The following is a 26390-nucleotide window of genomic DNA, read 5'->3' as shown; positions in this document are numbered from 1 at the left end:
TGCTCCACATGTGGCACCCGTCGTGTTGCTTATGTTATAACAAATCCGGTAAATAGTCAAATTCGGTAGGTCACATTCGTGAAAGGGAAGGGCCCTTTCACGAATGTGACCTAAACGAATTTGATTATTTACCGGATTTGCAACACGAACCCCACCAAAAACTATGGGTGATCTCAGGTGCTCCTGAAGGGTAAGCAGATCCTGCTCCACATGTGGCACCCGTCGTGTTGCTTATGTTATAACAAATCCGGTAAATAGTCAAATTCGGTAGGTCACATTCGTGAAAGGGAAGGGCCCTTTCACGAATGTGACCTAAACGAATTTGACTATTTACCGGATTTGCAACACGAACCCCACCAAAAACTATGGGTGGTCTCAGGTGCTCCTGAAGGGTAAGCAGATCCTGCTCCACATGTGGCACCCGTCGTGTTGCTCATGTTATAACAAATCCGGTAAATAGTCAAATTCGGTAGGTCACATTCGTGAAAGGGAAGGGCCCTTTCACGAATGTGACCTAAACGAATTTGACTATTTACCGGATTTGTTATAACATAAGTTTTTGGTGGGGTTCGTATTGCTTATTCTTTAGTTTTCTATGTTGTGTCATGTGCTCTATTGTTTGTCTGTTTGTCTTCTTTCATTTTTAGCCAGGCGTTGTCAGTTTATTTTCGATTTATGAGTTTGACTGTCCCTCTGGTATCTTTCGTCCCTCCTTCAGGATGAATAAGCAATCACCTTCATAGTGTTCCTTAGTTGTCATATAAATATTGCTATGTCTGTTTGTTTGTCTTTCTATCTATCAGTAATTTGATGTGTTCAAAATAAAAATAGTGTTCAGTCCTTTACCTCCACTCTAAATAAGTTTCATTTCTATCTAGGTAAAATAATCCTTTAACTTTAATCTTGTGCCCCGAAACGCAAAAGACTTTGGCTCATTATAGACATCTGGGCATATAGCTGCTTACATCCACGTTCTATGGTTTCATGTGAATAGTTGTCTTACTAGAGATCATATCATTTTTATTCATACCAGCAATATAAATCTGATCTGGAATGCCACCTTTCACAACTATTTACAGTGTATCCTGACTTTAAAAACATAACATTATAATATATTTCTTGTAACCACATTGTCTTCACTGTTATATCATAAAAAATATGTTCCTATTACCAAAACAAGTGAAAACAATACTTGAGAGAAGTACTTTATAATGTGATTATAAGATATTATAATGTTATGTTTTTAAAGTCCATTTTCGCTTCACTAGTACACATTTGTGTTTATGAGATAGCTGAGGCCCATAACCGGATGGGGGACTTTCTCTTAGTGATGAAGACGCGTTGTTGACAGTAAGCTGCTTGTGCTCTTCTGGTTGTTGTCTCTATGACACATTTGTCATTTCCAATCTTTAATTGTTACGATATATATGCTTACGTTATCATTTTAACGATACGTTTGGTTTTAAAATCAATGACACAGCGACCACCAAGACAAATATACAAGAGGTCTTCATAAACTGGGAGTATATTACAATTAATATATCAAGTTCTAAATTGACTTTATAAGTTAAGGATTTGTGGTATAATTACCAAAGCGACAACTAGTTTAAACATATTTTATTGTTCAAAATGACAAACCAGAGACAACGCAAATGTAAACTCTACAAAAAAGTAACTTAACCAGATACCTGAAATCTATACCCCAATATGAGGCGGAAATTTTGAGGTTTATTGATTTCCGATATCTTCTAAAGCACTATAGACCACTGTTTGAAATGACGTACATTTAGACGGTTTTTTTTTATCATGATGCTCGTTTCGTAAAAGTTTAAGATTATATATGTAAGTATCTGAAATGAACAATAGAATTTCTTCAGCATACTCCATAAATACGGATGTTGGTGCTGTTAATATCAGTCGTTGTCTGCAAAGAAAGATGTAAGAACAATATATTTGAATACAAGCGGTTCTAATTAGTACATGTCAATATTAATTTTTGTTCCGAGCGAGTTAGCACTCCAATGAATCAAAATCGAAAGATAAATATGTGTCATAAAAAATGTATGTTGTAAAGTTTCTGTGATATTCAGTCGTATTGTCTTTGTTTAAATGTATAGTCCAGTGAAATAATATGACACTTTCCTCTGAAAGACACGATTTTTGCAGCTAAATTGAAAACTCCAGCCAGACCCTCATATACACTAAGTTTTCAATGGATATAGAAAGAAGTGGTATGAGTGCCAATGAGACAACTCTCCATCCAAATAACAATTTATAAAAGTAAACCATTATAATTCAAGGTATGGCCTTCAACACGGAGCCATGGCTCACACCGTACAGCAAGTTATAAAGGGCCCCAAAATTAGTAATGTAAAACCATTCAAACAGGAAAACCAACGGTTTAATCTATATAAAAATGACCCAAGTTTATACTATTCAAAATTGCCATATTTGCCCATTCAGATTGATTTCATTAAAATATAAACAGGTACATACCTACCAACTATTCTTATACTCAACATCAGTTCAGAAAAAAATACACATCAGAAACACATCAAGAGGTACAATTTACAGAAATGAATAACATTTTATCAAAGATTTCTGATAGATGGTTTAAACAGGTAGTTTCATTTATTTATAAATTAGTCAAGGGCATTACTAAAACAATAACAACAAAATTACATAAACAAGTTATGTGTAATTCCAGGCTTTTTTTACTTATAAAAGTAACTTTTTAAATTTTATTTCCATAGGTGTCCATTTGTACAGATTTAAACAGTCTCATATATCGGGTTATTTTCCTATGAAATGTAATCACTAATCCTCATGAAACGCGTATCTTCTTCGTGATGCACTTACTATTCATATCGACACTTCTGAATGACAGATTTTTGTTTGGGACTATTAAATTATCATTTTCCTTTAAAATCTTTAAAGTAAAAGTTGTCAATATTTTCAACTGCGTGCTTATTCGACCTTTTTAACTTGTTTGATTTCAGCGTCATTGTTTTGGTGACAAAACACGGATCTGGCGTACATAAAAAGTCTGATTTGACTTTACTTGGCGGAGTTTAACCCGTTCGCTCATCATAGACGAGTACATCTATAGACAGATGTAAAATCTTCTTCTTTCTGTTTTAGTTGTATTAAAAATGGAATGCTTTATATATGATGAATACATAATCTTTCAATCAGTTTAATTAAAGTCTGGAGCTGGCATGTCAGTTAACTGCTAGTAGTCTGTTGTTATTTATGTATTATTGTCATTTTGTTTATTTTCTTTGGTTACATCTTCTGACATCAGACTCGGACTTCTCTTGTACTGATTTTTAATGTGCGTATTGTTATGCGTTTACTTTTCTACATTGGTTAGAGGTATAGGACGGGGGTTGAGATCTCATAAACATGTTTAACCCCGTATTTTTGCGCCTGTCCCAAGTCAGGAGACTCTCGCCTTTGTTAGTCTTGTATTATTTTTAATTTTAGTTTCTTGTGTACAATTTGGAGTTTAGTTTGGCGTTCATTATCACTGTTCTAGTATATATATTTGTTTGGGGGCCGGCTGAAGGACTCCTCCGGGTGCGGGAATATATTGCTGCATTAAAGACCTGTTGGTGACCTTCTGCTGTTATCTTCTCTATGGTCGGGTTGTTGTCTCTTTGACGCATTCCCCATTTCCATTCTCAATTGTATTTACCACATTATGTAAACATTATTAATGTGAATTCAAAAATAAAATTTAGATATGAATTAAAAAAACATATTTTATCCAACGGTCTAAGCTATATAAAACATTCGTGAGTCATCCTTGGCATTAATGGTACCTATATATGTAACAACCATTGCTATATTTTAAGGTTTTATTATGTATTTGTATATATTGGCTTTTCCTGAATAAATATTATTATTATAAGTGTTTTGGGATAAACTCATGAATGAAGTGTTCAGTTATGATCATTGATCATGTTAAAAAATATGTAATTTAACAATATATGAGTATTTTCAGAGTAAAGATGTAATACCAATAAATCATGGTACGTCACATCCGGTTGTATATAGGAAAATAGGTCGAAAAAAAAATATTCCCTTGAATTTGACAGTTGTAGGTAATTAACCCTACATTTTATTGCAGTAAAACATTTCTGTGTCATAAACATGTCTTTGATATTTCAAAGCACCATTTTTTTTTATTTGGGGTTTCTATAGAATATTTTGTAAACTTGAGGTTACATGGTTACTAAAGCTTGTATACAGGTTAAATAAGTGGAGAAATTAGATTGGTTCACTTCCAGTGATGGTTATTTTCTTATATGCAGTGAAATGTTATGTGTATTTATTTTTATAGTACTGGACAGGATAAAACTTTACTCCAAACATCCGGATAAAGTTGATAAACTCATCATAGATACCAAGTGATACTTTACCCAAAACCAACGGTGCTGCATATCATCGACTTGAAGAAATGGAGATGTACGATTTCCATTTAAGACAACAATCAAGCAGATACTAGGATGTAAACAATTTGTAAGTCACCATATGGTCAGAGGACCTCTAAAAATGAGCAAAACACATTCGGTATATTAAGCTATGAAAGGTTCAGTATGCTGTGTTTGTATGTTGATCGTATTGGAGATTTTACTTTTAAGTGACTTTAAGGAAACTATAAACTATATCATGGGTCGAGAATCATCTTTTTTCTTTCTTAATTTAGAAAAGGAAAGCTTTTTAATCATACTTTTTAAATTATTTTATACATATTTCAGGATTATCTGCAATGATTCGAGGAGCAGAGAATGGATCAACATTTATAGTTAAAGACTATAAAGAATCAGCGTAGCGAAAGCGTGATTCTTTCGGAGAGACTGCGCTATAATCTCACAGCGACGTTATTACGACCTCACTACGACCATCACGTTCTCGTCGCGACCCAACTACACTTCCATTACGACTACCACGTTTACACCACGCTGCTCAAGACCACAGTACGATTCTAGCACGCCCTTGCCCTTCTCATTGCGCTATTCTTTCGACGTGACTACGTTTATACTACGACCATCATTCTCATTGTCATTTTCATATAAAATAACGTATAGCGGGTTATTTTCGCGGGTGTAAAATTTAGAGATTTTCATTGAATAAGGTATACGAAATATTTTGGCGATTATTATTTTTGGCGGATTCAAAACTTTTATCAATACCTTTGCATGTACAATTTTAAATTGGCAGAATCTATTTTGGCGTTTTTGATCTATTCGCGAAAATAAGCAAAAGTTTACACGTCGCGAACATAACCCGCTATACAGTATATTAAATCTCTCCAGGTTTTGTTTGTCTGTATGTAATTAGGACTTCTTGTCCATTTTCTCTAACGGCTCAACCATGCTTCACACATCTGTGTCATCTCTGCTATCTTTCACTAAAATATCGTCATTTGAGCTTGATAGAACAGCAATAGGTTGTAATTTAGGTTGAATTGGTCGGTCCGACATCTCTGCTTGATCATAGTTCGTAACTGTCAGAGCTCCCTCTGCCTCTACATCAACCACTACCAAGACGCCAACGTGTTCTAGTAGATTGTGGTGGCATGACTGTATTGTTTCCGAAAAATCTACGTGTTAATCAGAAATAGAAGGAATTGAACTGTATTGATATGGAGCACGATGTTGACGTTATTGCTGAGAACGTAGTAAGATCGGTATGAACGTAGTATAATCGTGGTAAGAACGTGCTATAATCGTACAAGAAGCGTAGTAATATCCTGTTGCAATCACATAACTCGTGGTATGGTCGTAGTGAGAATGTGATGAGCGAAGAAATATCTTGATAAGCGTAATGAGGTCGCAGAATAAGCGCCATGAGAACGTGTTACAATCGTAGCGGGATCGTTGCAAGAGCGTAACATGCGCAATGAGGACGAAGTTACATCGATAAATCAACGAAAATTTACATTTTCATGCCGCTCATACCGCGACCTCACCACGATCTGAATTTATTTTTGATCGCGGTGAGCGTGGTGCGATCGTGGTCTAGTGGGACTGGGGCGTTAGTTCATAAGAACATGTAATGCATGAAATACACCATAATGCAATTTTAGATTTATTTAACTTCAATTTCCTGTTTACCAAATACTTCATTGTTGAGCATTTTCTGATAGGTATATTTGTTGGTTTTCATTTCCAGATTTCCTGCAGATAGTCGTGGTCCCCCCGAGTACTCGGACTTCCTCATTAGCCACCAAATACCCAAGCCAGCTAATAATGGTGGTCAACACCAACAGTGTCACAGCTCCTAGTCGAGTTCATCATGTTAAATGGGGAATCTGATTATCTGGATATGGAGTCACAGATTGATTCGACCTCTTTGGATGGTCGTTAATTAACCTCAGTTTTAACTACACGTGATTGTTCTTTGGACATGTAATCATTGACTATGTGCAATATTTAATTGACTATTTCCAATAGCTTTCATTAATACATGCAGATTAGAATACCAATACAAATATTTATATTAATATCAACCTAATATTCCAGGAATTTTACCATGTCAAGTCTTTTAGTGTTCCGACCGAAATCTGATTCATAAAAAGGTAAAACAATTGTCTATTGTAGAAAAAACATTATAACAAAACACTTCGTTTGTGAATAGAATGACAAAAAACTGAACCCCGAATAGACATAGGAGGTAGCAACACATTTAGTTTCATTTGTTTTTTGGGGAGTGTTGTCTCATTGGCAGTTATACCATACGGAGATTACTAAAGAGTTTTGCTGTCCTACAATTTTGCAGATTGTGTATGTTTTCGCAGGACAAATATGTTTTTTACTTTATGAAAAACATACTTTATTCAATTGCGTATGAGGAACAATAATATTGTCTGTATAAATTAATTACGTATATCATGTATAGGAAACAAAAAATATTTCATGACAAATATTTCGACAGTTTTTGTTTTAACATATTCCTAATTGTTGGAAGATGTTAAATAAAGTATCGAAAATAACCAACAAGATTTCCTCATTATTGTTCAAATTCCGAGACGTCGCTGCTATTCATGCGGATATCAATCCTCTTTGGCTAAAAAAAATTAAGAAACAAACATGTTAAATGTAAGAACCTTCACAATAAATACAAGAAGTTCAAATAACGAAAAAAAAAAGTTTCCGAACAAAATTATCTTTTCGCTGTATCAAAATTTATAGAATGTATGTATTCCATTCTCAATTTTACGTTGTAACCACGGGGGGGTCTCAACATGGGATTTTGGGTACAGGTGTGCAGCTGGGATTTTAAAAACACCCCCATTAATATATTGAATAATTGTGAAATCCCTACCTATACATATATTTCACAGCGAAATCATAACCCATTCATATATTTATCACCCATTGATATATCACAATCGGTCAATTACTACCTATTGATATATTTCCTCGGTAAAATTGCACCCCATTGATATATTTGACGGATCAAAAAAGGGACCCATTCCAGCGGCACATATGTATATACCTTTATATAGGAAGAGACCCCCCCCCCCCCCCGTGGTTGTAACGTTTCCGTGATATGACGTCGTATTGTCTAAGTTTAAAATACATAGGCTTGTTACAGAATATGACGTACTTCTTGTTTTGTTCATTTTAACTCCCAATGCCATTTTAAACTGAGAGAAATACATTATTGCCAATATATGTCAATTAAGGTCATACGATACAGTTCCAGGGGCGATGATGACTTTGCTAACCTATAAGGTTAATTTTCACGAAATTAAACTAATATATCAGGAAAAGATGCATTTCTCGACTTACTTTTAATCGTTAAAAATAATTAAAACGAGAACGAAAAGGAGAAATGTGTCAAGGAGACAAAAGCCGACCATAGAAAAACAGCCGAGACACCAATGGGTCTTCAACAAAACGAGAAAGCTTGCCCCTGTAGTAGCACAGTAAAAATGAAGGTCACACTTAACTGTAAAATATGTAGATGAAGAATTTCTTTTACAAAAGCCAAATGCCCCTGACTTAGGACAGGCAAACATATGGGACGGGGTTATACAGGTCCCTCCCCCTATTACCTCAGCCAATGTAGAAAAAAACAAACACACCAATACGCATAGGAAAACTATCTTTATATATGAGAAGAACATAACCCGTAGCATGCCAATAACTGTTTTTTTTTAGGACAAATGTGTTTATTTCCGATGCAAAGACCTAATGATTGATCCATTATTAATACCAGAATATGCTATCTTTAATGACCTGACAAAATCGTCACTACAATAAATCTTTTTAAAGGTTTGTTTAGCTATTTCAGGTGTTTGCCGACATTTTTGTGTTTTGTATAGAGTATTCAATAATAGATGTGAAATACCTCAACGTATAAGATGTCTGCATGGTGATTTATCATTACAAAAATATCTAACTCTGAGGAAATTCCCTAATCGAATGGCATAATCAAAAACTCAAACACACCAGACGAATGGATAACAACTGTCATATTCCTGATTGGTACAGCCATTTTCTTATGAAGAAAATGGTGGATTAAACCTGGTTTTAAAGCTAGCTTAACCTCTCATTTGTTTGACAGTCGCATCAAACTCCATTATATTGACAACAATTTGTAAACAAAACAAACAGACCTAATAGGTAAATATGTAACAAAGAAGCACAAAAAAGGCATATAGTACTAGTGTAAAGCTGAATGTAGATATATTTGCTGCAACTCATTTAAAGCCTTCTTCTCAAATGAGAAAGGTAAATATGCTAGATATACTTACTGAAGGTGTGATGAGATGATTGAAGCTGTTAATTTTCTCCTTGATAATATTTATGTACGTTTCGGCAACAGAGTGTATCGACAGGTTGTAGGTATCCCCATGGTCTGTAATTGTGCCCCTTTAATAGCAGACTTGTTTTTGTACTGTTACGAATCACAGTTTATGACTAAACTCAGTAAAGACCCGTCGAAATTGCATTTAATTGATAAATTCAACAACACTTACCGTTATCTTGATGATATTTTTTCGTTAAATAATCAAGAATTTTCTCAATATACTGCTGCAATTTACCCCAAGGAACTTACTTTAAATAAATCAAATTTATTCGGTAATAACTGTCCTTTCCTGGATTTAGATATTTCGGTTTTAAACGGGAAACTCCACACTAAAATTTACGACAATCGAGACGATTTTTCGTTCCCTATTGTTAATTTTCCATTTTTAGATGGTGATGTTCCTTTGGCACCATCTTACGGTGTTTATATTTCACAACTTGTTCGCTATGCCCGTGTCTGTTGTGACGTTTTTGATTTTAACGAACGCAACCTATGTATTACTGGTAAATTAATAAACCAGGGATATCGTTACCATAAATTACTTAAAACCTTTACTAAATTTTTCCATAGATATAAAGATTTGGTTTTGAAGTTTGGTTGTACTTATTTCAAACGGGATAGCACATCCTCATTTTTACGGAAATGTTGTTAACCGTGCACGGAAATTTAGAAATGATCCATGTAAACTTGTCGCTCCTTTAAATAAACTTATTCGAAAAGGTTACCTATTCAACACTGTAATAAGATCATTGAATATTGTTTTTATTGGTATAAATATTGATTTTGTTATCAGTAAATTAAAAGCTAACTAAATATTACTAGTATGTTATATACATATTCATGGATCTACAATCTGTCGATACCTGTAACTTGGCATTGCACAAGGTCATGTTTTTCTCTGACTGTTTATGACGTCTTTACACTAAATCCATTGGATGTTGGATGTGTACGGATTGATAGTTTAGTCTTAGATACATGATTTTTTTTATTAGTTGTTAGTGGCTTTGAACTAGCTGTCAGATAACTTCGAGTACTCTCAGATCTGTTCATTGCGTCTTTTTGTGTCGGGATGTATAAGTACCCGGCAACGTCCACTTGTATTTTTGTCCATCTGATGAGTTAAGCCTTTTTCAACTGATTTTTATAGTTCTTTCTTATGTTGTACTGTTATAACACTGGTTAGGGGAGGGTTGGGATCCCGCTAACATGTTTAACCCCGCCACATTATTTATGTATGTCCCTGTAAAAGTCAGGAGCCTGTAATTCAGTAGTTGTCGTTTGTGTATGTGTTACATATTTGTTTTTCGTTCATTTTGTAACATAAATAAGGCCGTTAGTTTTCTCGTTTGAATTGTTTTACATTGTCTTATTGGGGCCTATTATAGCTGACTATGCGGCATGGGCTTTGCTCATTGTTGAAGGCCGTACGGTGACCTATAGTTGTTAATGTCTGTGTCATTTTGTACTTTTGTGGATAGTTGTCTCATTGGCAATCATACCACATCTACTTTTTTATATATAGAAAAAAAAATTGAAGCCAAGAATATAAAAATTTACCATATTACAATACCGAATGTATCCTTGTTCCGATGATAGAATTAAGCAAATGTTATTACAAGTTTGTGATATCGAAAACCCTGGTGTAATATTTTTTCAGTAATACAGAATTGTTTTTCTCGTTAAAATCAAATACGTCATTACATTCACGAGCGAATCGAACAAGTTGACATATATAAACACCATACGATGATGACAAGGGAACGTCGCCATCTAAAAATGGATAATAAACGATAGGAAATGCAAGATCATCTCTTTTGTCATAAATTTGGGTAGTAAGCTTCCTGTTTAAGATACAGATGTCAAGATCCAGGATTTACGGTCAGCATATCGAATTGCTTGTTCAATCCTTGGTGAAAGTGTCTCATCTCACTAACTACATTTTTTGCGGTTATAGAAATTGTTAAGGACTCCATTATAGTCGTTAATTCTTTAGCTATTAATTCAACCTAGTGTAACCACCTCAGAATGTGACATTTTGTGTGAGTATAAAGTTAATACTTTTTCGGTATGTGCTTAACACTTATCATTACCTTCATGAAAAAAGTTATTTTCCTTCCAGGCATTGTTTGTGAATCAAATGGAATAAACTTTCTGATAAAGGAACACGAATGTACCATTAAGTTGGTAAGACAACACATACTACAACGACAATTTTTAACAACGAAATCATGTTCTTTTTTAAGGTTTCACTAGATCGAAGAACTAATATTCTCCCACAACACTGAGTACCTAGTTAACAATATATACACGAGGTCAATTATATAATCAATTTAAATTAATCTTTATAAATAGTGATACCGGTAGTATTTACTATGGTAGACGGAATTAAATAAGATTTAACAATTAGGTCTTTTACAAAAGGTGGCTTTCCATATTGCATATTTTCTATATAAAAGAAGATGTGGTATGATTGCCAATGAGACCTTTTTTAACAAGAAACCAAAGCCCACGCTGCATAGTAATTTAAAAAATGTCCCGATATGACCCATGCAAAACTATTCAAACAAGAAAACACTAACGGCCCTATCTATGTACAAAAAAAGAAAGAAAAACATATATAGCATAGCAAACAAACGACAACCAATGAATTACAGGCTCCCGACTTGGGACAGGCACATACATACAAAATGTTGCGTGGTTAAACATTTGAGCGTGATCCTGATCTTCCCCTAACAAAGGACATCGGTGTAAATAAACTCATCATAGATACCAGGATTAAATTTTATATTTTTGCCAGACGTGCGTTTCGTCTACAAAAGACTGATCATCAGTGACGCTCGAATCCAAAAAAGTTTAAAAGGCCAAAATAAAGTACGAAGTTGAAGAGCATTGAGGACCGAACTTCTTTAAAGTTTTGCCAAAAAAACTAAGGTTATCTATTCCTGAGGTAGAAAAGCCTTAGTATTACAAAAATTCAATAGTTTTGGAAACAGTTAATTTATAAATATGACTATATCAATGGTAATTCATGTCAGCACAACTGAGCTGGTGATACTCTCGGGGAATTAAAACTCATTTACACCAAAAGAAGAAACTATGAAAGTAAGTTGGAAAAAACCCATCAAAAGGATAAAAATAGAAATATATCTGACAAAACACAGAATGGACATGATCGGGTACTTGTACATCCCAACATATTATATATCATCTTAACATATATATGTATACCTGCTTTGCATAGATTATCTTTCGAACCAGACAAACAGTCACATGTGAAGGAAGATCCAGATTCAGATGGTGAACATGTGCCGCCATTCAGACACGGATTCGATGAACAAGCAGTTACTAAAATATACAACAAATGATTTTTAATGAAGGATTTTAATTTGTTTTTAATAATTTGTAGCTTTTAATGCACAGGATGATTGTATTTTTGAATGTATAGCAGACAATGAAAATACTAAATGTATAGTAGACAATGAAAATGCTAAATAACGGCCTCCTCTGACTGATATCTTACTCGGCTTCCTGATGCATAAACTGTATATGTTTGACTGTGATGTTGGCCTTTCTTGGTTTTCTTCAATGATTGTACTAGGTTTTATACTTTGAAAATATTTGGTCATTTCGTGGATGATATCATAAGCAGTGTTTAGGTACATGCAAACATGTTAGGATATCATGTCATATATCAGATAGACGTAATGACTTATTAACCTGTTATATTAAAGAATATAAAGCTCGAACCAGATTTAGCTAAAGTTGGGGTCAAGTCATTTATTCTGTTAAAATAACCAGCGAGTGTCTTAGCTTAGATACTACATGTATATCAAACTATTCAATGTTTTGGATACAAATCACATATAAAACTACACAATGTCTTTGCTTAAATACTCTCTACGTTTCAAACTAGTCAATGTTTTGGTGTAAATACTACTAACATACAAAACTACAAAATGTACATGTATAAGACCAGAACATCCTGCAGCCCTACTTTTTACGCCGGTTTTCTCTTTATACTGTCTGATTAATGGATTACACCTCCCTATCCTTTTGGTGTAATTTGATTTGTAAAATTATTGTGCATCAAGAAGAGATATATGTAGAGATTACCTGATGCAATATACTCAGATCCGGGTTTATGAACCAATTCAGCTTTTCCTGTAAAATAAACATTATTTAGGCGACATGATTTTTCTATGTAAAACACAGAAACACAGTTCGCTGTTTTTGTGCATTCATTTACACACATGAGTTTACTACTGGAGTTCAGTGTATAAATTTCATTTCTTGTTGACAAATAGTTGGTGAGGTGTTCATTCCTAGACCAATACGAAAATCTATCTGAAAAAAGGAAAAATACATTAGAACAAATATGAAATTGAGAAATATGTTTGTCAGGCTTATATATTTTTTATACCCTTTGTAGATTCTATACTGATCTTATAAAACAATAATTGAATTATTGATAAAAATTTTAGTTGTTTAATCAACTAATTAATTCCAATATTTTCTTACAAAAAAATACCGGTATGAGACTGCGTTTTACTCCTTCAAAAAATAATTGAAATGTACATCAAAATAATATGTAACTCATTTATATTTTGTGCTATCGTTCTGCAAAGTTTGAATAATGTTGTCAAACAACTTACGGACAAATGACACAAACTAGGTGTTCCACAAATTTTACAAGGTTCCACACATGGGAAACCCACGTCACAATATTTCAATTCTATATAGAAAATAAGATTATATTTGTCAATATGTGTTAAACCAATACTGAATGATCAACACATATAATGCGATGCGGTACAATGGGAAATCTAGGGACAAAATATTACCTCCCCTGTAAATATTCAAAACAAGATCTTCACAATGTTTGTTCCATTCTAGCAAGGACGATATCAATTATGGAATCAGGAAAACAACGTTTTGATAAATAGTAAAATAGAAATAATATAGGATTAAACGCCTTTTTAAAGGAATTTATTGGTATACAAACACGACCAATTCACGCACAAAACAGAATGTCCTTTTATGATATGTTTGTGAGTGACTTATTCCAGTTTATACACAGTGACCAATAAATTCCTTTAAAAAGGTATAATAGAGGTATTGATTTTATTAATTTGTCTAGCATATTCAATGACTCTTCTGTCTATAGCTTAATACCTCCATATTTTGATAATATAGAACAACCCATTATTTCGTATTCTTATAAAAAAAACGAGCAGAAATTTGATTTTCAATTATACGTCAATTACAACAGACGTCAATATTGAAAATAATGTTCCTTCCATTTGAGATTGCGAAACATCTAGTTTTAAATATGTTCCCTATGGTCATGTTATCACAGGAGACCTCAACATCGTCGATGACCGTGAAGTCATAACTTTTCTAAAGAAAGGACCGAAATACCGTCCTCCATCTACAATAGATTGGAAACAGTGTCGTCAGGTCATTAAATACGCTCTGTCTGCCTATTGTAAAAATTGGTGCAAACGTGAAAAATCCGATAAAAAATCTTTAGACAGTTATTTGAATAAAATTATGAATACGGTTGATATTCGAATATCTCATTTAGAAAACAATTCTGAAATTAATAATAGGAACCATGATATACCCATTTCTAGAATAAAAAACAAACTCAAGGTACTCGCAGAGCGGTTTGTGTTCGTACCGGCAGACAAGGCAGCAAATAATGTAGTGGTGGTGTGACGCATATACTACACGAAAGTTCTTCAAATCGAAATTATCAATTCCTCTACATTCAGGTCAGTGCGCACCACAGAGAGTCAAATCGTTAACAAGCATACCACTGCCACTGCCCAGCTTAAAGCATCTTCCGAACATTTGAAAGTCCCTACCATGTACTGGTTACCGAAATTACACAAAAAACCATTTAAATTCCGTTTCATATCCGCTTCCAGTAAGTGTTCTACTACTAATCTATCAGTGCTTCTAACCACCTCCCTTACTACTATCAAAGAACTGGTTATTAACTTTTGTAATAAAGCTTATGAAAATAATGGTATTAATTATTTTTGGAGTGTTAAAAATTCTTTAGAGGTTTTAGATAAAATACATGCTTTCAATGGTCCTTACAATTCTGTTGACAGTTATGATTTTTCTACTCTGTACACTACACTTCCACACAATCTTATAAAGAAAAAGTTTTTGTATTTGATAAAATGGTCTTTCGAAAAATCTCATTGTAATTTTATTTGCTGTAACTCGTTTAAGGCCTTTTTCTGTAACGAAAAAGGAAAGTATGCTAGATACACTTACTGGAATTGTGAGGATATGATTGAAGCTTTAAACTTTCTGCTTGATAACATTTATGTACGTTTCGGCGATAAAGTGTATCGTCAGGTAGTAGGTATTCCTATGGGCACCAACTGTGCCCCTTTAATAGCAGATTTATTTCTATATTGCTATGAATCTCAGTTTATGACCAAACTCAGTAAAGACCCATCTTTGTTACATTTGGTTGATACATTCAAAAATACCTACCGTTATCTGGATGATATTTTTTCGTTGAATAATCCAGAGTTCTCTAAATATACTTCAGAAATTTACCCAAACGAACTTACTTTAACTAAATCTAACATAAACAGCAGCAGTTGTCCTTTTCTAGATTTAGACATTTCAATTTCAAACGGGAAACTTCACACTAAAATTTACGACAAAAGAGACGATTTTTCATTTCCTATTGTTAATTTTCCTTTTTTAGACGGCGATGTGCCTTTGGCTCCATCATACGGTGTTTATATATCGCAACTCGTTCGGTTTGCCCGTGTGTGTTCTGATGTCATAGATTTTAACGAACGTAATCAATGCATCACTGGTAAATTGTTGTGTCAGGGATTTCGATACCATAAATTACTTAAAACTTGTATTAAATTCTTTCATAGATACAAAGATTTGATTAGTAAATTTGGCTATACCTGTAGAAAGCTTATTAAAAATGGTATTTCACATCCTAAATTTTATGGTAATATTGTACTTAAAGCGAGGAAATCACTATGTGATCCTTGTAAACTCATCGAACCTTTAAACAAACTTATAAGTAAGGGTTATCGTACCAATATTGTAATAAGATCTCTGAATATAGTTCACATTGGCACTAATATTGATATTGTCATTAGCAAATTAAAACATAACTAAATTTCATTATCTTTTGAGGCGAGATGTATAGAGACACAGACACGTTAACTTTTATTTCTATAGAAGTCGCTTTTCACTATACTACTACCTGTCGATACATTGATTTTTGGCATTGCACAAGTCATGTCTTCTTTGACTATTAATGACGTTAAAATACTAAATCCCTGTGATGTGTTTTAGTCGATTTTAGTCTCTGATGCATGATTTTTTATTATTAATTGGTTTTGGCTTTTAACTAGCTGTCAGTTACTGTAACTGCGAGTACTCTCAAATCGTATTTTCTTGTTAATTCGACCTGTTGATACTGTATATAGTGCTTTTTTGTTATTTTTTATTTATATGGATCTTGTCTGTACACCAGCTTTGATTATTTGTAATATCTTCAATTTTTCACTTATTCTTACAACATTTGTATAAACTTAAAGATTATAAAAAAACCGTTTTTTTTCTAAAGTGAACATTGATTGGTTAAATATTTCTCAGTCATGTCCTGTGTTTGAATTTGTTTGTTAGCTTTTTGGTCATGAATGTTTGTCTCTAATATTTTATTAACTGTGCATTTGTATTCAGATATCGCAGATCAAAATTTATTCGTTCATTGTTTAATCATACGTTTTTTGATTGAGTTAAGTCTGCCAGTTGATATTTTATCGTATGTTTTTCTTTGTTGTGATGTTATGCTATTGTTTCAGAAAAAGGGAGAAGGTTTGGATCCATTAAAACGTTTAATCCCGCTGCAAATGTTTGCACCTGTCCTAAGTCAGGAATCTGATGTACAGTAGTTGTCGTTTGTTTATGTAATATATACGTGTTTCTCGTTTCTCGTTTTGTTTATATAGATTAGACCGTTGGTTTTCCCGTTTGAATGGTTTTACACTAGTAATTTTGGGGCCCTTTATAGCTTGTTGTTCGGTGTGAGCCAAGGCTCCGTGTTGAAGGCCGTACTTTAACCTATAATGGTTTACTTTTTAAATGTTATTTGTATGGAGAGTTGTCTCATTGGCACTCACACCACATCTTCCTATATCTAATTAATCCTTATTTTTTTTTAAATTGGAGATAAGTAATATATTTTTCCACACTCGTAACCACTATCACACGCAAATTGTATATTTGTATCATTGAATAGGCCTGGCGCATGAATATATGTGTGACTAAAGAAAAAAAAAGTACTCCATGAAATTTGCAATCTGATAAAAATAACTACTAAGGGAGCTACCATTTGATTTTTATGGGGGGGGGGGGGGGGGGGGGGGGGGGGGGGGGGGCTAGGATGAAATTTGAAGAAAATAGGCAGGACAGGAGTTTTGAGTAAAAAAAAAGGCAGGATGAGACACTTTGCAAAAAAAAAAGGCAGGATGACAATTTAGGTAAAAAAAGTCAGGATTAACTAAGAAGAAAAAAAGGCAGGACCGAATAGAGTGAAAATTAAAAGGCAGGACAGAGATTACAACTAAAAAAAATGCAGGACAAAAATTTTCATCCTAGCCCCCCCATAAAAAATCAAATGGTAGCTCCCTAAAACTCTTATTATCATTCAAACGAATGTTTTTGTTTTTGTTATTTTATTTAACGATTAACGTGCAATGAAATAAATTTTGTTAAAGTCGTTGTTATCATCGCCGCCATCTAGTTTACATTGGTTACGAAAAGGTCGTCTATCGATAAACAACGTTAAGATGAACTACTGGAAGTCATCTCGACCAATCATCATATCAACGTATTCCCTAACATGCAAATCATATAAGAATTGTATTGAAATAAAAACCAAATTTCCACTCAAAGTTTTTATTTTCCTCCTTACGTAGAAAACGACGAGTACAGCAGGCTATAGGAGCTTGGTACAAATTGGTTGAAAATGTTACTATGCAAATAAATTCCTAGAGTACCAACTTAATTCTTTTTTATTGTGCGTATACCTCTCCGGAACATGCTATTGTTCCGTATATAATATATACAGCTAGATCAGAGAAAATCAGGGAAAAAATTCCAAAGGAATCGATTGATATGCAGTACAGATTGACACTTTTTAAATTAAGTTAAGCCTCAGTCCCACTAGACCACGATCGTACCACGCTCATCACGATCTAAAATAAATTCAGATCGTGGTGAGGTCGCGGTATGTGCGGCATGAAAATGTAAATTGCCGTTGCTTTCACGATGCTTCTACGTCCTCATTACGCCTCTACAACGATTCCGCTACGATTATACCACGTTCTCACCGCGCTTATTCTGCGACCTCACTACGCTTATCAAGATCTTTCTACGCTCATCACGTTCTCACTACGACCATACCACGAGTTATCCGATTGCAACAGGATCTTACCACGCTTCTACTGCGATTATAGCACGTTCTTACCACGATTATACTACGTTCATACCGCGATCTTACTACGTTCTCAGCAAAAACGTCAACATCGTGTTCCATATCAATACAGTTCCATTCCTTCTATTTCTGGTCAATACGTAGATTTAGCGAAATCAATACTGTCATGCCACCTAAATCTTATAGAACACATGGGCGTGGTGCTCGGGGTTGATGTAGAGGCAGAGGGAGCTCTGATTGTAACGTCTCCGGATCAAGCAAAGATGTCGGACCGACCAATCCAACCTAAATTACAACCTTTCGCTTGTCCTTAAAGCTCAAATGACGATATTTTAGTGAACACTAGCAGAGATGACACAGATGTGTCAACAGATATAGGAAGATGTGGTATGAGTGCCAATGAGACAACTCTCCATCCAAGTAACAATTAATAAAAGTAAACCATTATAGGCCAAGGTATGGCCTTCATCACGGAGCCTTGGTTCACACCGAACAGCAATCTATAAAGGGCCCCAAAAATTACTAGTGTTAAAGCGTTCAAACGGGAAAAACAACGGTCTAATCTATATAAAAACGAGAAGCATTTTTGAGCCGTTAGAGAAAATGGACAAGAAGTATTAATTACATACAGACAAACTAAACCTGGAGAAATTTAATATATTTTATGTGAAAATGACACTGATGAGAACGATGGTCGTAGTATGAACGTAGCCAGGTCGTAAGAAGAGCGTGATGAGGACGGCAAGGGCGTGCTAGAATCGTTCTATGGTCTTGAACAGCGTGGTGTAAACGTGGTATAGTCGTAGTGGAAGCGTAGTTGGGTTGCGGTGAGAACGTGATGGTCGTAGTGAGGTCGTAATAACGTCGCTGTGAGATCGTTCAAAATCTCTCCAAATAGAATCACGCCTTCGTTACGCTTCGTCTGCGACCTGATTTCGCCACGACCGCACCACGATTGTTTTGAACATGTTCAAAGCTGGTCACGCTCATCACGATCTTGAAGACCTCACCACGACCGTGAAACGATCTTACTGCGATCTACACGATCGTACTACGATCATCAAAATTTGCATTTATTTTACAGATCGTAGTGCGATCGTGGCCTAGTTGGACTGCGGTATTACTAAGCAAAGTCAAACAGACCTTATCTCGATGTAAACATTAAATGTGAATAGATCGAGAAGACTGCAAATAATAACTTGTACAAAACTCGAGACGACATTTTCTTAAAAATTACATTTAGAATAGTAGGAAGGTAATATTTTAGAAAACTAGTTCTCTTTTTTTTTAACCTGCACATCCAGACTTTTAAATAGTCATATATGGACGAAAAGACAATAGTTCTCTATTGAATGTACATGTGGTAAAAGCAGACCGGTGTGCTCGACTAAGGTTTTAAAAGATACTTTTTGAAATTGTAACATGCTGATGACTTTTTGGAACACTAAGACAATTGGTGACCCGAAAGATCTTTCAATTTAGTATGTTCATGACTTTTTCAATATTTTTTAAATTATTAAGCAGCAAAGATTGGCAGTTTTTAAATTTTAGTTTTCAAGCTTCTAAAGCAATTATCTCGATAAATGCTCAACATAAAACGTTGTGTATTTGCATAAATATTTCTAATAACACAGTTTAACAAATAATTTCTTTAAAATGCACAACAATCATCATTTAGAAATAATCAATATCGTCACAAGTATTGTTTTATTATTGTCTTTCTCGACTCTATTATACGAAGAGTGAATTTTCTTTTGTTTTCGTTCAGTGGGTATCCCACTGTGTAATTTATTTAAATAAGACTATGCCGTAAAGATTCGCATAAGAAACTTTCATCTTAGACCTAAAGACTAGGATATGTTCAGATTTTATTGACGCTACTGTCCTTAATCAAATCTCGTCACCTTCATAGAATGATTGACGATAATGCAAAATCAGCATCCTCCACATATCAAGGACTATATATTTTACCGTGATTTATTTTTGTTAACATTTGGGTTGTTGAAAGTTTGTTTCAATTGGAAATTTGACTTTCAATGGAAGTCAATAAGCAGTATCAACTTTGTACTGGTTAAAACCAATATTGACAATACTTGTTGGATGCAAATGCACAAACAACGAATGACGGTGAGGACACAATATTCCAGTTTGAATTTATCCAAAGTATTCATATTTCTAGTCTTTTTAATACGTAAATGAACTCAGTAAAATATAATAAAAAGTTAAACACAAAAATACTGAACTTAGAGGAAAATCTAATTGGAAAGTCCGTAATCACATGGCAAAATCAAATGACAAAACACATGAAAAACGAATGGACAAGAACTGTCATATTCCTGACTTGGTACAGGCATTTTCAAATGTAGAAAATGGTGGATTAAACCTGGTTTTATAGCACTAAACCTCTCACTTTGCTGACAGTCTCATCAAGTTCCGTTATATTTACAATGATGCGTGAACTAAACAGACATAATAAATAAAATAGTCAAAATATGGGTACATCAGTCATCATCGTGTAATAATGATGAACGGAACAATTCAACAGAACACAAAAACATCTGTCTACAAACACATTCATTGATTCGCGTGTTTGACGTCAGAACATTTTATACGTCACATATATTTGTCGTTCGATGTATATACAAACAATTTTAAAATTTCACATGGGCAATGTTAGCATACAGGGTAAAAAAATCAAAAGTATGTAAGAATTAATTTCAGAAATAGACCGAGATTCAAAATAGTCCAAAAGTTATATAGAATTTATAAGAATCTACAAATAGTACATTCCACTACGCGATTGAATAATTTTGACGTGTGTGGTTCAACGTATTTTCTAATTCATAATAGAAATACATCATAATGACATACGATAGAACAATATCATACTGACGGGATCTTTTTAAGTACAGAGTCACGTTATTAGAACCAATTAAACACAAAAAGTCGCATAAACAAAACACACTAGCTAAAAATGAAAGATAATACAACACATTGACGGGATGTTAAATAATGTTCAAATTAAAGTATTCGAAACCGAACGAAAATCATTGTAAAATTTGTTTTAAATCAAAGTACCAGATCAATAATATAAAAGCCAGGTAAATGAAATATACAAAACACTGGTAGATTTTCTCAAATCATAATGTGTGATGTTTTGTCAGCTGTTATAATTTGTAGAACAGAAAAATCTAACCTTTAATGTGTAGATATAATATTTATATTCAAGAAATACAATTCCGAACATGGACATTGCATACTATCATTTTCAATGATATATATTGTCTGATAACAGCGTTCAGGACAATTTATCATTCCGCTGCGTAAAGAAATGGCACTTTGGGTTGTAAGGTACGAAAATGAATTGATGGACCGTTTTTGCAATGTCCTCCCCTGATATTGAATTTTAAAGGAAAATGGTAAAGCACTAATGTTGTTGGATATGTGTCCCTTTTTAAGCAAATTTCCATGAACAAATATGTATACATGATAATTAAAAAAAAAAGTCAATCTAGAAAAAAAAGTACCAGCTTATAGTTCAAATTTGAATCAAGTGCACCATCTAAAATTCTTCATTCGAGATTTTTTTTTAATTGCTTGCTTCCAGGAAGCAATTCGCCGACATATTTTCCGTTTTCAAAATAACCTTAGCTTGACCCTACTCGTAAAACTCCGGTGATCTCAATACGCATGTACATGTATCTGTCACTGAAATAAACTATTATCTGATTGTATATGGTATACACGTGTGCAATATCCATGCATCTTTGTTGATTGTTTACTATAAGGTGACAATCGGTAAACTACGGCTTTAAAACACGAAAATTAATGAGCTGCCATATTTTCACTTCACCGACAGAGAGAGAAAGAAAAATGACGAGTATACAATATTTTGAGTAAAAAATGATAAAATCATGCACAGAAGACTTAAGTTTATAATTATGATATATACATGCACTGGTTCAAGAATTGGATAAATATTATTTTTCACCAGTCCCTCGTTTCACCTCTTTATACGACACATATTCAGTTTTGTTCAATACTTAAGGGTCATGTTATTTCAAATATGTCAATTTCAACATCACAAATAAAATCTACACTGATTAACGAAATGAAAATAGCACTCTATAATATATGTGTCTAAATTTCATGTGGATTTATTTAATACATGAAGTCCCAAACCCAAATTTTGGAGAAAAAAATTAATCTGAAAAACGCGCGGTCTCAAGATATTAACACATATGATACCTATTCATGTTAAAAGGAGCATACAGCAATACATATGGGAATTAATTGTTTAGTTGCAATTGTTAAGAGTGTGTAGTTATTGAAAAAAAAACTCAACATATTCAGTAATTTCTATCAATTTTTCGTTTTATTTTGTTTCATTAATCTTATAAATTTCATATCTGAGTACATAACTATGATTTGGATTTGTTTAGAGATTAATTCTATAAACCATCTCTGTTCTTCAAACAAACAATAGAGTATGTGAATATTTCAATAACAATAGGAATTAACAACTATTAATAGTATCTAGTCATCACGCAAATCGAAGGCGAACAGGATGTTTGGATAGTGTATTCTTTAGACGAATCAACCAAAGAGAAATACGTGATTTATTCAATCGGAAGTTGAATTCGATCTGAAGGAACCTATTTTTTTTCATTTGTTGAAATATTCTTTAGACAAAGGCCGGTAAAAAAATCACCTACAAACAGTAAAAGACATCACAAGTAAAAAGTTGCACTCATGAATAAAGGTAAAATAACAAAATATATCAAACTCATATAAAATTTCAAAACGGAAGGCCCCAAATCAAATGGTATAATCAAAAGTCTAAACACATCGTGTGTCGTATACTAAGCATTTAATGATTTATATACATGTTTAACATATTTTATAAGTCTCGTATCTTTGATGAGTGTTATTTTTTCCGATTCTTATCTACAGTCGAATAAGCCATTGGAACACCACTTGCTATTATACACCGGCAATACCTGCAGTTACAGACGACCCATTCTCTATAAACATTGAAGATGTTGCTAAATTAACAAATGAAATTCTGCCATTTCACTAGACAATTAGTCAGAACTTTTGTGTTGAAATTAAATATAACTGATATTTGCATTGTCTGTCTAGTTACTGTGATAGAATGATAAATTTGGCATTCCAGTTGTTTTGATTCGAGCGCCAGTTATTTGTTTAATAAGGACAAAACTCGCTTATGTAATTATAAGCTCTGTAAATGTATTTTGAATGGGGTTTTACCACAAGTTTGCTATGGAACTGCTGGTAGACGTTTTGGTTTCGAAAGTGTCATCACCGAATAACCATTACTTGAGTTGTAAAATCAATTAGCGATAGTGTATTCATTTTCTGTACATTTGTATTATATTATATTTCTGTAAATTTATATCATATTTAATTTCTGAAAACGTGTAATGCTATTATTTTATTTGTCTTTATGAACTTCACTTTTACTGTTTAGTCTGTTTGAGGTGGTATCCATTTGACCTGACTCTTTACTTAATATACATCTCTTTATTGTTCTAGGATAATTTTTGCATTCTTGCCTTTTATTTTAGCTAATATGCTTTGTCTTTATGCCTTTATGTGGTTCTTTTTTACGTATGACGTGGCTCTGTATTTATACATCTCACCACGTTGTTAGTGTGCCATGGTAAATGTTTGTTTAAATATTTGTTTGTTTTTGAAGTGATTAAGATAAAAACACAATCACAATGTTGACTGCTTTACTCCTATTTTTGACATTTTTACCTATTATGTCTGTTTGTATTGTTCACACATCGTTGTCCATCTAATTGAATTTAATGCGACTGACATATCAAGTAAGAGGTAAAGATAGCTACAAAACCAGATTTAATTCACCATTTTCTACATATTCACCATTTTCTACATAAGAAAATGTCTGCACCAAATCAGGAATATGATAGTAGTTGTCCATTCGTTTGATGTGTTTTAGTTTTTGATTTTGTCATTTGGTTAGGGACTTTCCGTTTTGAATTTTCCTCTGAGTTTAGTATTTTTGCGACTTTGCTTTAAAAAGTTGAAAACTTCGAAACATTAAGGATTTTCCTCCCAAAGCTATACATTGTATTTGCTATATTGACAGAACTTTCCGATATTTTCGGTTTTTGAAAAGTTATAAACGATAATAGTGTGTTTAATATTAACGAATTGGAGCGTGAGACGTAACAAAAGCCTGGAATCTTTGATGCTTTTGTTTAAAACCAAGACTAAAAAAAATCTATCATATCATTCTAAAGTAAATAACAAGTAAATATAGACAACCTTTTTACTAATGTTCAAACAATTCATAAGTGACAAGCAACAACTGAATAGTTATCAAAGGTACAAGGATTATAATTTAGTACGCCAGGGATCCCATTAATTCGAGAGGGTATAAGGCGACACATAAACCAGTCATGATGAAACTACGAATCGACTCCTTATTTAAGTTATGGTTTTTCATTCTGTGGTTCCCTTCTCTGTTGGTGAATTAAGAAATTATTAAGAAACCAAGGTTCCAACTCCCTCGGGCAAAGATTTGGATACTTGGTATTTCTTTATACCTATTTAGAATGTTTAGGTCATGTAGATCTTCACGTTTCCAAGTTTTGTTCATTATCTGCTTTTCAATATTTGGTGTTGAGCGTCCTTGATAAGGCATCAAGTAATAGTTTGATAAGACTTAAGCCAAAACAATTTCTATTCGAAACAAATGATTATGCAGCAGTATCAATCTTGCTCAAAAACACATTCTTCTTGGAACGAACAACACATCCTCAATGAAACCTTTAGTTTGACTTATGCCGTTTAAATTTAATATAGCACCTTATGTTGAATATAAATCTTTGATAGTCTGTGTTTATTGCTATTTTTCTCTCCATATATTATATGCTTAGGACAATACACCTTATCGCTAATCCCGGCTGACCCGGCCGCTTGAACTTTTGACGCATACAACAATCACTTTTCCGTTGTGGCGTCAGATATTTTGTTTTATGACGTCAAAATTTTACGGGAACCTGTGTGATATCCAGTAATGGCGGACAGATAGCGATAAGGTGTATTGAAATATCGACTTAATCATATCGATATTGTATATAGTTTAAAGCTTTTGTTGACCGCTTTTTGTGTTTTTGCTTTATGTATTAATAAATACTGAATCGGGTATACTTCAAGTTGACAGGAATCCAGTTTGATTTACTTATTTGGATCACTTTTAAAGGTATTTTTTTCTCGATAAAATCAAACACATTTATATATTACAATAATGACAGTTGTATAGTTTTAAAAATATACCCAAAACGCAACCAACCGATGTTAAAGTCATAAGAAACCTCAAATTAAAAAAAATATGCAAATGTTTTCTATAACAAATTGGATAGTTTTCATTATACAACTTATGTACATATACTTTTTTCTGAAGAAAATTCTTTAATTTGTCCACAATTAGAAGAAGTTTACTTATTTTTGATTGCTTTCTTCTAGGAAGCAATTCGCCGACATATTTTCCGTATGCATAGTGACCCGAGCGTTACCCTCCTCGTAAAAATCCGGTGATCGCAATACGCATGTATCTGTCATTTAAATAAACAATTATCTGATTGTACATGTTAAACACGTGCTCAATACCCATGCTTTATGTTATTTGTTTACTATAAGGTGACAATCGGAAAACTTCGGCTTCAAAACACGACATCTAAGTAGCTGTCATATTTTCACTTCATAACAGACAGAGAGAAAAAAAAATTGACGATTATACGATATGGTTGCGTAAAAAATGATAAAATCGTGCACAGAAGACTAAATTTATGATATATGCATGCATTGGTGCAAGAATTGGATAACATTATTTTTCATGGGTCACTCGTTTCTTATGACTTTAACAGTTTTGTATATTTTGCAATTTCGTATTAGAATTGACATTCTTACTCTTCAACTTATTAGTTTAACCTGGAAGTGCGTTCTAGACATACAAAATGAGAAGTCTAGAAAATTAAGTCATAGTAAGATTTTCAATCTTCAATTGGTATATATAAAA

The 26390-nt window shown here is 33.5% G+C and overlaps 1 protein-coding gene across 2 annotated transcripts in view; it reads right to left on the bottom strand.

Moving 5' to 3' along the window:
• Window positions 1–1642: 1642 nt before the first annotated feature.
• The window catches only part of LOC139517788 (versican core protein-like), a 39666-nt gene continuing 14918 nt past the window's right edge, over window positions 1643–26390 (bottom strand). The window contains exons 2-4 of one of the 2 annotated variants that reach the window (XM_071309216.1): window positions 12940–13170; window positions 12055–12171; window positions 1643–1924 (exon numbers count right to left, since the gene is read on the bottom strand). In XM_071309216.1, coding sequence (XP_071165317.1) covers window positions 1914–1924; window positions 12055–12171; window positions 12940–13170 — 359 coding nt within the window. In that variant the 3' untranslated portion in view covers window positions 1643–1913. Of the gene's footprint in view, window positions 1925–6532; window positions 7075–12054; window positions 12172–12939; window positions 13171–26390 lie in introns of those variants that run through there. The other variant, XM_071309215.1, reaches the window with a different exon arrangement.

The sequence above is a fragment of the Mytilus edulis genome, chromosome 3, assembly GCF_963676685.1.
Source record: "Mytilus edulis chromosome 3, xbMytEdul2.2, whole genome shotgun sequence".
NCBI classification, from domain to species: domain Eukaryota; kingdom Metazoa; phylum Mollusca; class Bivalvia; order Mytilida; family Mytilidae; genus Mytilus; species Mytilus edulis.
The sequence above is the reverse complement of the archived record's forward strand: the minus strand, read 5'-3'. Positions and strand labels throughout refer to the sequence as shown.